Genomic DNA, 13,103 nt, shown 5'->3' with positions numbered 1-13,103 from the left:
GGCTTCTAAATCCCTGTGACAACAGTCGATATTACTACAAATGTCCAACATTTTAAGTTTATTGGCTTGCAAAAAATCAGGTTTCCTTATGTCCTCTTGCAAACAAAATTCAAGCTTGCTTTTCTTGGCTCCTTCACCTTTCTCTCCCTCACCTCCCCCTATGCCCCCCCAACACTAACTCACCCCCTTTCTACACTCTTGTCACAAGTGACCTCCCGTCACCTCAACACTTTATTCCCACCTTGTGATCTCCCACCTAGTTTCAGAGTCTATCCTCACTCTCTCAACCCGTTATTGACTCAAATACAAACATTAAAAGCTAGAATCCACATATGAGAACATATGATCTTTTGCCTTGGAGACAGGGTTGCCTCACTCAGTGGAAAACTTTTCAGTTCCATCATTTTCCTGCAAATTTCACTTTTCTTAACTGCTTAGGAAAATTCTGCTGTGTGTGTGTGTGTGCCACATTTTCAGTATCCATCCTTCTGTGGATGGACAGCTAAGCTATTGCCATGCCCTGGCTATTGTGAATAGTGTGTCAGTAAACACAGACATGCAAGTATCTCTGTGGTAGGGTCTGGACTTCTTTGGGTATATGCCCGGGAGAGGTATATACCTTCCACGCTGATTTCTGCAGTGGTGGTACAATACTCTCCCACCAGCAGTGGACAAGGGCTTCCTTCCCCCCTCTCCAGCATCTGTTGTCATTTGTCTTTGGGATCATAGCCATTGTCACTGGGGTGATGTGGAATGTCAACGTGGCTTTTGTTTGCATTTTTAAATATTGACCTTTTCTAGTTCCTCTTTTGAAAACTCTTCAGTTCATTAGCACTGTGCCCTCACCCCTTCATCAGCAGTTTTGTGGTTTTGATGTTTAAGTTTTTGAACTCTTTATTATATAGTCTAGATATCAGTCTGGGGTGTAGCTGGCCAAGATGGCTTTTCTTACTGTACAGCAACTTTTTAATTTCATCTGGTCTTGTGTGTTGATTCTGGGGACTGTATCCTGAGCAACGGAAATCTGGAAGTTCTTGCCTATATCTACAATTTGATTGTAACTTCCTGTTTCCCTCTAGCTGGTTCAGCATTTCAGGTTTCAAATTCGGGTCTTTGATTCACTTCCAGTTGATATTTACACAAGTAAGATTTGTGGGTCTAAGTTCATTCTTCTTCCAGTTTGCCATCACTGCTTCCTGAACTAATTTTCTCCTCTCCAGTATATGTCTTTGATGTCCTTTATAAAGATCATCTGTCCATGGCCGTGTGGGTTGATTCCTGGACTACCTTATCCCATTAGTTTACCTGTTTTTTCTGTGCTGGTACCACACTTCCCTTGACTCTAACACAAAGTCTGGTTTGTAGTCAGTTATTACGGTACCTCCAGCAACATGCTTTCTACTTAGGATTGTGTGGGCTATGTGGTCTTTCATGATTGCACGTATATTTTGACATCTTTTTCTAGTTATGTGAAGAGTGTCACTGGGTTTTATTTTTTTGACACAGGGTCTCCCTACATAGCCCAAGCTGGCCTCAAACTCACATGGATCCACTGTCTCTGCCTCCCAAGTGCCAGTATTAAAAGCATGAACCACCACACCCACTGTCATTGGAAAAATGTGTTGATGACTTTTGATAACACAGCCATCTTCCCAGTATTAATTCTATCCATCAAGGAGTATGAAACCTCTTCATTGTCTGGTGTCTCCTTTAACTTCTTGTCAGTGCCTTACATTTCTCACTGTGTAAATCTTTCTCCTTTGGTAGGGCTCATTCCTGGGAACTTTGTTGGGGGCTGTTATGAATGAAATGGCTTTCCTAATTTCTTTCTCAGCAGGTTCGTTATTGGTATGAATGAAAGCTACTGGGTTTTGTATGTTGATTTTCGTATCTTGCAACTTTACTGAAAATGTCTGTTGAATCTAAGCATTTTCTAGGTCAGCTATAGGATTTCTTAAGTATAGAATCATGCTGCATGTGAATAGGGGTAATTTTACTTAAACCTCTCAGTGATTCCTTTTCAAGTGAGAGTCCTTGCACAGTTAATTTGTAGTTGGCAAGAGGTTCTAGGCCACATAACAGGTGGTAGCAGCTTCGTGTATAATGTAGTAGGAAGACCACCATCGTAATATTTTTAAGTGAAAAGATTTATAGTAAACTTAATAGTGTGTATGCTTCAAATTGGTGTGCTCCTAAATGATATATTAAGAAGTGTGGGGATGGGAAGTGTTTGGCATTCTCTTCATTTTACAAATGAGAAGACTGCGGCTGAAGAACATAATAGATTCTGTGGGGTCACAGAAGCATAAGAATATAGTGATGGCTTGAATTCATTTATCTGCCCCTAAATGACAAGCACTCTTCTAGATATGTTCAACCCTTGATTCACTGTGACCTCGGTGGACTTGCCTACTTCTAAGCTTACCAGATGGCAATAACACTTGGTATCATTTAAGTCTCTCTTGCCCTATGCTGAACTTCATGGGGGGGAGGGGAGGAGTTCAGCATGCAGGGTCATCTTTTAGTTCCCAGGGCTCTGGTGTCACAGAGAAGATTCCTTAACAAAAGAGTGTAAAGCAACAATAGAATTCGTAAAGTGTCATTAGTGCTGAGAGGGGGAACTGAACATTTTCACCATGGTAGAAATTAGGCATCTGGTGAACTTCCACTGAGTTTATGGCATTTAGTATTTGCACTGTCCGGGCTTAGGATATCTCTACTCATGCCCCAAGCCAGCATTGAAAACTCTGAGCATTGATCAGTGTCCAGCATGTGATGTTAATAGAAGTAATCATTTAATCCTTATGCAAAGGAAATAGATGTTCACAGGCATATAATCTGAATATCCAAGCCAGTACATTTCTTCTGTTTGCAGGTCGTTCCTCCAAAGATTCTGTTGGCCAGATCTCTGTCCATGTGGATGTCACCACCACCCCAGGGACTGGAGAGCATAAAGTCACTGTAAAAGGTACATAAGGGGTTCAGATATAGCAACCTATTAAACTTTAACAGCTACAGAAATGATAGGAAAACTATTACTTCTCTTGTATATATTTTTAAACCTAAACTACTATAGGAAGTAATTAAAATTTCTTCAGAAAAAAACAAATTCTTTTAAACCATCTAAAGACTTGAGACATTGGGCACTAGATTTCAAAAGTGGATTTATTTTACTATTAAATATAGTTTCTCAAACTGACCAATATTTTCTTACCACTCACATAATCTCATTTTATGTCACTTTTAACTGGTGTTTCTTGTTGTTAATAAATGTCTTGATATTATAAACAAGTGAACCCTGCTTTCCAACTAAAAGTTTTCATTTAATAGCTACCATTTTACTGATCATTCTAATGTTCCATTTTTATTATAGACTTAGTCGTTTTAATATCCACTTTGGTCAGAATCATAGTCTTCCAATGTATATTTTAATTGCACCATATTCCTAAACTGCTATGCTTACAACAAATTATACGACAAGTACATATGGGAAAAAAAAAAACAACCAAGAAGTAGTCATGCTTATATAGGATCAAAGTTCAGTATCCTTCAGTGTGTTTTAAAAATATGTAAATATAGATCAAGTCTAATAGTTTCATCTTTAGCAGTAGAAATTTTAAGACTCTTTCCTACTGATAGCCAAGACCAACCAGGAACATAAAAATATATTGTTTGTGAGTCCTGAATTAGGAGACAGCCATAGCATTTAGTATATGATGGAATTAGCAACTGAGGAAGAAACAATGAATTAATGACCATGGTGAAGTTTTGTAAATAATACTGACTGTGAGAATATTTGTAATGCACTATAATCTAATTTTTGGTATGTGCACTAACATAGAATTAATTTTAATATGAAAAAACACCAGGGTTTTAACTTTTCGTTATAAATTTCATTCACACGAATGTCAAATTGAGCTTTCCATTAACAGGGCATTCCTGGGCATCGAGTATTTCAACTTGTGGGATGTTTTCTAGCAGGTACAGTCAGGGCACGCTCAAATACAAGTTCTGGCCAATGAAGGAAGCTAGTTTCCACAGAATTTCCACAGAATAGTTTGCTAAAGCTTGGCTCCTGCTTTTCAGTGATCGCTATCAACGACTTAAACTGGCAGACCACAGCCATGTTCCGCCCCTTTGTGGAAGTTTGCATGCTGGGACCCAGTCTGGGGGACAAGAGGAGAAAACAAGGGACAAAGACAAAGAGCAACACGTGGTCACCGAAGTACAACGAAACCTTCCAGTTGTAAGTCAGACACAAATCACTTATGCATGTAACTGGAGGCTAGTTAGTGTGCAGCTAAAACCTACTGGAAGATTCAGGGTGGAAAGTAAAACCCACGGGTGGTCTCATGTTCTCTCTCCACTAAGCAAGCAAGCTAGGCTCTGACCCCTTTCCTCAGCAGCTGTACACATCAGGCAGTGTTGTAGACACTGGAGACAGGTAGTAGCTGGCCTTTGCTGTCATGGAAATGCCTTTCTGGAGATGAGAGATTAATGTCGTGGTCAAATGGAAGGATCCAAGCTAATACGTTTAAAGAAACAGTATACAGTGGGAAAGAGGGTGAGACTAAATGGCTTTGGTGAAGCCCACACCGAGATGTACAATTATCACTTCTTAAGGGAGCATACACACTATTAATTTTGCTATAAATCTTTTCACTTAAAAATATTACGATGGTGGTTTTCGTACTACATTATACACGAAGCTGCTACTACTTGTGTGGCGTGGAACCTCTTGCCAACTATAAATTAACTGTGCAAGGACTCTCACTTGAAAAGGGATCACTGTGATGTTTAACTGAAGTTATCCCTGTTCCAAAGGAACAAGACTAGAGCCTTCCACTTCAAATCACACAAGTACCTTGATCTGATTCAGATGTCTTTAACATATACAACATCTACTTTCTGGAACTAACTTGGGAATTCAGAAAGCCACTCCTATTTTGTTTTGTTCTTTGATTCCTACCCATCAGGATACAGTATTATTACCTGTTTATTCATTTTATTTCAGATTGCCTCTTAAATAAATACCCAGTTTAGCGACCAATGTCACCTATAAACATCTAGCTGTATAATTCCCTGCACCCCACCCCACACCTCCCTAACATGCCATTCTATGCAGTAAGCTGTCTTCAGTTGTGCTAGTAGAGGCTAACTGTTGTTAACTCTTGTTAGAGAGAAAAATTGACACTAGAGCACCAAAATGATGTACTCTAGAGATGTGCACCAACTGTAGCATCTCGGGAATGGTGCTTCATAGCCCATTCTGAGAAAAGGCTCCTGGAAAAGTTTCCCTGGGAGTCAGAGGTAAAGATTCTTAGTGATGGACAAAGAAATAGCACAGATATTCTCCCAACAGTATCCCTCATCATTATCAATCCAGAGCCTCTGTATCTAATAACTAAATACAACATAATATTTTACTTCCCAACCCTATATGGTATACTCACCATCAATGAAGCAAGCGGGTACAGGCATCTCAGGACATACGTTTGACAGCATTTCAAGCACCATGAATAAAAGTTTGGCTCATTTTGTGTTTTTAATTCATTTGTGTCTTTAACTCATCCAGCATTCTGGGTAACGAAAATCGCCCAGGAGCCTATGAACTTCACCTGTCAGTTAAGGATTACTGCTTCGCCCGGGAAGATCGGATAATTGGGATGACAGTCATTCAGTTACAGAACATAGCAGAGAAAGGGAGCTATGGAGCGTGGTACCCTCTTCTGAAAAATCTCTCTATGGATGAAACTGGCTTAACCATCCTTAGAATACTCTCTCAGAGGACCAGCGACGATGTCGCTAAAGAGTTTGTGAGGCTTAAATCTGAAACGAGGTCTATTGAAGAGAGTGCCTGAAACAAATACTTCAAAATGCTGTCTCTGAGAATTCATAAACTCCCGTTGTTTGACCCTTACATGCATGTGAACATACATGGGAATGTTTAAATCCACTGCGTTTTGATGTTTGCCACTAATCAACCATAATGTCTACAAAGTACGTGAAAAACTTTTATACTCATTCTGGTCTTTGAGAAATAAATGTTCCATGAAGTGCCAAAATTATGATGTAAAGTGAAATATCAAGACTATCTTTTACAATGTCCTTCTCATTACCAATTTCTCCTCCATGAAGTAAACTAAAAAAGTCTTGAGTTTGTCCATTGGTTGTCTTTGTTAGATCTATTTAGAGTGACCTATCAGAAAGCATCTATGATTCGACTTCTGTTTTGTTCAACCTTACCTTACTGTAGACATCCTGCAGATCCAGTTTTCTACCACACCTAGAAATGCAGCAACTTCTAGAAAGTTTGTAATTTTATAGTTGCAGATATATTGTGATGACTTTTGCATACAAATTACAATAGAAAAGGTGGGAAATATTTTCTGCTGACCAGTTCCCAACCTTTCTAAAATATCACTGTGAAGAAATGCTTTCGAGGCAAACTTACACAAAGCAATGCTAACTAGTTTGTTAATGTTTGATATATTGATGAAACTGTGTTCTTTAAAACTGCCAAGGCACCCCCCATCACATTTGTAATTTTAAAAAATAGAAAAGAAATGAAAAAAATGGTAACCTGGTGCATTTGCCATGTAGCATTATGTCTCAGCTTTTCCCTATTTAATTCTTTGGAAAGTCATGGAATGCAAGGACAGTTTGTTTAAATTTCCTGTGATAAGTAACTTGTTGGCTGGAAAATACTAACATTATATGTATAACTACTTAACTCTACAACCAGATATTTCTTTTAAAAATATTCAATGGTTTATGCTGAATGCAGCATTACTATATATTGCAGAAAAACCAAAAGTCACATCTTCATATATATTTAGGAGGGGAAAAATGTAAAATAAACTCAAAATAAATTGCTCATGATTTTGTAACTCATGTTCTTTATATGCCCCAAATGCAACTTGGTTATGAATACTTGCATTGTATGGATTTTTATGATTTGACTTTCCAGAGTCTATATCTAACTATTTGGCTGCAGAACATCACTTTGTCATTGTAACTTACAGCCACAGCTGTGAGTGGACTCCCAATGTGTGCAGGAACAAGAAACTGTTACGTTGACTGTGTTATGTAAACATGCTGGTCTAGTATGTGAGGAGAAGTGACTAGTGTCATCCGTCTCAACCATTCTGCTGCTGGGTCTGAAAACACACAGGCTGGTGAGATTGGCTAATTTGTGTTAAAATCTTAAGCGACTGCTTTGTTAACGACTTTTCCAAATGCCTAGTATGATGCAATCTCTGGCATATGCATTAATAAATGGATGTGTATTGAGCTCATGCAACACTTTTGGGAGTTTTGCCTACTTTTTTTCATAACCTAATAATGATAAAACATACTAGTCTCTTACCACTGACAATCCTCTTCTATGAGTATTTAGAAGCAAATGATGTGGTGTTAAAATTCACTCAGCCTGTGATGATAGAAACAACTGTATATTACAAGATAATGCATTGAAAGTAGGAAGAACTAATGTAACTACCCAGTATGGGTTGTGGGACAGTGTTAAACCTACAAAGAAAATCACTATTAAACATATTCAAGGTAGCAGCATTATTTAAAAAAAACTTCAACTATATTGGTAGCCCTTTCATAATTGAGGAATTCATTCTAAATCTATCATGACTTAGCATTGTAGAAGCTCACTAATGTCAGAACATGAAACACTGGAACAAGGGGCAGATCACTGATCACTTCACAGAAACGATGAGCTAGGTGTACTTTTTATATTAACTAGATCACTTGTTCTATTTCTTTAAGAATTTAAATTTTTTAATTATGTGTATATGTGATTCTGTGTATGCTTACATGAGCACAGCTGCTCATGAAATCCAGAGAAGGGAAGAGATCCCCTGGAGCTGGAGTTACAGGCATTGTCAGCTGTGTGGTGTGGGGCATGGGAACTGAACCTGAGTCCTTCAGAAGAGCAACAAGTGCTCCTAACCACTGAGCCATCTCTCTAGCCCCTCATTCTGCCTTTTAAACATGTGTGTGTGTGTGTGTGTGTGTGTGTGTGTGTGTGTTAAATGTATATGTATGTGTGTGTATTATGTGTTAAGAGTGGTGGTATGAATTGAGTCTAGTTGTTACTATCATAAAGTACAGGTACTAACTTTGAAGTGGTTATAAATACTGTTCTCCTATAGACTTATCCTCCAAAGACAGTGGTATTTCTATTTCTAATATCCTCATTCCTCCAAAATGTTTTAGTCACATAGTCACTGCCAAGTTTGCTGTGGCCTTTCAACTCAGTGATTCTGTGACTGTGTAGCAGTTTATTCATGTTACTCCAGATAAAATACACAAAGGACAAGTCCTGTCATTCGTGTGCTGGTAAGTCTCACATTACAAGTGCTTAAAAATACTCATGTAAATCAAATTTGACCAAGATGAAATATTGAAAACTTTAGTATAGCACTCATCATTCAAAGGAATTCAGATGAATTATTTAGGGTAATCAATAACATATCCCAGTTGCATCCTGCTTGGAGTCATCCCCTGCTGGATTACTTTATAGATTAACTCTACTTTAAATAAGCCACATTTATAAGTGACAGTCCTAGCTTAATGTCTGACACTTGATCTCATTTTAATGCTTGAAAGGACATCTATTTTATCCTTTTAAGACTTTATAAATTTATAAATTATATAAATAAATGACTATACAACCTAGCCGTTTTATGGACTAAATTGGTGCCTTTAATCTTTATGCTCAAATAATGAAGAATAATCATACTCTTAGGACACTTAGTGAATATACATGGGTAGATCTGATTCTCCCTTTACCACATGGAAGGTTCCTGAGCACACAGGACTCCCTGCTCCTGTGTGACCTGTGCTGGCACTTGCTCAATTCACCTTTGAAGCAAGTCCTTGGAGCTCAGACATCTCTGGTCAGCAGTCTCTCTGGCTCAGGCAACTCTGACCAGAAGTCTATGGCTCAGGCTTCCAGTGTTTGACAGGCTCAAAACCTATGGTATGAGACATGAAAGAAGAAAGCTACCCACTTTAAAAAAAAAAAATCTTCTCTCATATAATACATCCTGACCACAGCCTCCTCTTCCTCCAGTCCCTCCCCAAACTTCCCCCTCCTGCAGATCCACTGCTCCTGTTTCCCTTCAGACAAGAGCAGACTACCCAGGGAGATATCCCCACTTTTAATAAATATTTTTAATGTCCTTTTCTATTTATGACAACGTTGAAAAGATACATTTAGACCCACGTTCCATGTTGTAGCTCATTTGTGGGTTGTGTTTGTATATAGAACAACTTTTAAAATTAAGCTATTGTTATTTTACCTCCTCTTTCTATCCTGGTGATTGTGATTAAGGATTCAACTATTTTATTGGTCTATTTGTCTATCAATGGACTGATAGGAAAAAAATGCATGTATATAACTGTGGACTGCTTTAGAAACAGAAAGATATCTTGTCATTGGGACGTGGATAACCTGGAGAGGTTAACTGAGAAAAGCCAGGTACAAAGAGAAGCTCTGAGTGTGCTCACCCACATGCACAACTTGAGCGAGTTGAACTCAGGAAATAGAGAACAAAATAATGGTTGCCAGATGCTAAGGGGTGGGAGTTCAGAGGAAGCAAGCTGTGAGTTAGGAGAAAGAAAACCAGGAGATCTACTATATATAATGGTAACTGTAATTAATAAAACTGTATTCTAGACTTATAAATTGCCATATTCCAGACTTACAAATTGCAAAGAATGGATTTTTAGTTTTTTTGCCACAGCAAAAAGAGTTTGTGAGGCTATACATGCATTCAAAACCTTGACTAAGTAATTCTACACTGCAGACATAAATCAAAACTCATGTTGTACACTGTGTGTAATTTTTACTTGTCATAAAGAAAATGTGATACTGTATCAAACCTACATAACTGAAAATATTTCAATTTATAATACAGAGATAGGATTTCTACACATTACCATAGTGCCAATGAAAATACTTTTGTATTTTAGAATATAAGCTGGGCAAACTAAAATTTTCTAAATATTAAAACTCACATTTGATCCTACTAAAAGGAAAAGAATTTAGTAAAGTCTCACCAACATGACTGCCCTCAAACATGAGCCAAACAGGATGATACCAATGAACAGGTCAAACTGGGAGGGGAAAAGCCCATGAGGCCTCAACCCTCCATAAAGAACTACCAAAGAACTGAGCAAACTGAGGGTGGGAGAGAGGGTCTTCCCCATGGAAGAGCACACCAACTGCTTGTCCAGTACCAAAGAGTCAGTCCTTACAACACACATACACGGAGCATCATATGGACCAAACGGATTATATTCAGGAATGTATATGTATACGTATATGTGCAAGTTATAACAAGTAGCTAAAAATTAGCTCATGAATATGGAGGGGAGTGGGGAAAGGTATACAAGAAGGTCTGGAGGGAGGAAAGAAAAAAAATGTAATTAAATTATAATCTCAAAATTTTTAAATGATATTTTAGATGAAAATGAAGTATAATAAATTTAAAGAAGGCAGTGCTAAGTAACTTTTTAAAGAAATGACTAACCTAGATCAGGAAAATTTGAGTATGAAGAAAATAAGAGAAATTATTTTTTAAAGATTTTTAAAATTGAAGTGTATGTGCGAATGCACCTGTGTATATTTGCACATCAGTACAAATGCCTGCAGAGGCCAGTGGAGTCACATTCCCTGGAGCTGGAGTTACAGGGAATTGTGAGCTACTCTACGTAGATGCTGGAAACCACATTTGGGTCCTTTGCAAGACCTAAATAATAAACATTCTTAACCACCGAGCCATCTCTCTAGCCCCCAGGAGAAATTATTAATGCTAACATAGAATTTAAGGCACAAAGCATCAAATTATCAGACATGAGAATAATTAAAAATGCTTTGTTTTGTGTACAAGGATATGTAATTAAACCCCTTACATATCAAGGGAATAATAATTCATGTAACTAGAAAACGGTTGTCTACAATAGCTAAATATTTTTACTAAACGGAAAACAACAGTATTGATACTACTTTTTTTGTCCTTAAGTTTTGCAATGAGTTCTTAATTTCACTATTTCACAGCTTTTCCTCATAACATAGATAACGTATATATGTTAAAGTCACTGTGTATTCAATGTAGTGTGGCAAGTTATTTTACATCAAAACCAACCATAACATTCTAGACTATACAGTTGCTCTAGGTTGAACTGTAACTCAAAGTAAACTTGTGTCCAAATTCCTAATGTATCCTTTGAGACACTTTCCTCTTTTTCCAACGAATATTTGAGGTGGTTGTATATATGACTAGAGTTAGATTTTCCTTAGCACTAAGAACACAGTTTATCACCCTACAGAACAGAGTACTCAGGCAGTATTTGCAAGGACTGCTTACTGACATGATCTAGACTCACCAATTAAAAGGTGCAGATTAACTGAGTGTGTTAAGAAAAACAAGACTCAGCTATATGTTGTCTCCAAGAACCATGTCTCAGTAAAGATAGTAAAAAGCAGCATCAATGGAAAGACACCAACATACGAAACAAATGGAAGCTAGCACCATCTGGAATGCCTATTCTCAGGTCAGACAGACTAGATCTCAGAACTAGTCAGAAGAGATCAGAAGGTCACTAGACAAGAAACAATTAAAAATATTTCATTGTAAATATGGATGAACCAAGTGTTGGGGCTTCCAATTTGTAAAGCAAACAAAAGGGTTATGAAAAGTCAAATAAGTCCTCACACAACAAGAGGGGGAGATTTAGACTTCGTGTCTTATCAGATTATACTGCAAAACACGAGTCAGCTACAAGAGTTACCACAGCAACTATGCAAAGTATTGAATACTGATCATTACATTTTTTTAATGAACAGGGAGCAATTTAAAACATCAGGGAAGAAATTTACAATTTCAAAGAATAAAAGTAAAGTGATAGCACAATCTACCCAAACCTTAAGGTACAGCTAAGGCAGTTGTAAAAGTAAAGTTTAAAATTGTGGGAACTTACTTTAAAATACCAGGAAGATCTCAAACAACCTAAAGATGTGCCTTAAGATTCTAGAAAGCCAAAGAAACAACAATCCAAAATGCAGTCAGCAGCCATGATTGTTACAGATTAGGAATGAAAGTCTAAAAGAGCAACATTTAGAATTAAGGAAACAAGGAATTGGTTCTGTAAGGAGATTAAGATAGACAAAATTAACAGAAAGGTAAAACCCAAATTAATAAAAGTATAGATTAAAAGGGATCAACAAACACTAGTGAAAACCAGAAGATTGAGTGAACTATTTTTATTATTAAATTTATTCATTTATTTTACACCCTGACTGTAGTTTTCCCTCTCTTCTCTCCTCCCATTTCCTCCCCCACCTTCCCCATCCAGTGCTCTGTTTCTGTTCAGAAAGGAGCAGGCCTCCCATGGGTGTCAACAAATCAGGGCATGTCAAGTTGAGGCAGGACTAAGCTCCCCTCCTTGTATTAAGGCTGGGCAAGATAACCCAGTATGAGAAGTAGGTTCCTGGAAGCCAGCCCAAGCATTAGGGACAGGCCCTGCTCCTATCACTAGCAGTCCCACCAGTAGATCAAGTTACACAACTGTCACATACTAGAGGGCCTGGGTCAGTTCCATGCAGGCTCCCTAGATGTAGGTCCAATGTCTGCGAGCTCCTATGAGCACAGGTTAGTTGTCTCTGTGGGTTCCCTTGTGATGACCTTGACCCCCCTGGCCTGTACTATCCTCCATCCCTCTCTTCAACAGGCTTCCCTGAGCTTGGTCCAGTGCTTGGCTGTGATCTCTGCATCTGTTTTTATAAATCACTAGATGAAGCCTCTCTGGTGTCAATTGGGGTCATTACCAATCTGATTACAGGAGATAGCCAGTTCAAGCTACCTACCCACTATTACTAGGAGTCTTAGCTGGGGTCATCCTTGTAGACTAGTGAGAGTTTCTCTTGCATCCCAAAATGCCCCCCTCATCAAGATGTCTGTTACATTACTCTCCCCCTCCATCCACTGCCCCAACCCAACCCCTCATGTTCCCATCCCTGCCAAAACTATTCTTAAGAGTAGATCACATGGCCCAGCAGTAGACAGCCAACAGAACTCCAACCC

General features: G+C 38.3%; 1 protein-coding gene across 1 annotated transcript in view; it reads left to right on the top strand.

Moving 5' to 3' along the window:
* The window catches only part of Unc13c (unc-13 homolog C), a 447,691-nt gene extending 440,386 nt beyond the window's left edge, over positions 1–7,305 (top strand). Inside the window, exons 30-32 of the mRNA XM_076576687.1 lie at positions 2,876–2,968; positions 4,087–4,246; positions 5,576–7,305. Of these exons, the coding sequence (XP_076432802.1) occupies positions 2,876–2,968; positions 4,087–4,246; positions 5,576–5,861 (539 nt within the window). The 3' untranslated portion in view covers positions 5,862–7,305. The remainder of the gene's footprint in view (positions 1–2,875; positions 2,969–4,086; positions 4,247–5,575) is intronic.
* Positions 7,306–13,103: the final 5,798 nt, after the last annotated feature.

The sequence above is a fragment of the Peromyscus maniculatus genome, chromosome 7 (assembly GCF_049852395.1).
Source record: "Peromyscus maniculatus bairdii isolate BWxNUB_F1_BW_parent chromosome 7, HU_Pman_BW_mat_3.1, whole genome shotgun sequence".
NCBI classification, from domain to species: domain Eukaryota; kingdom Metazoa; phylum Chordata; class Mammalia; order Rodentia; family Cricetidae; genus Peromyscus; species Peromyscus maniculatus.
The sequence above is the reverse complement of the archived record's forward strand: the minus strand, read 5'-3'. Positions and strand labels throughout refer to the sequence as shown.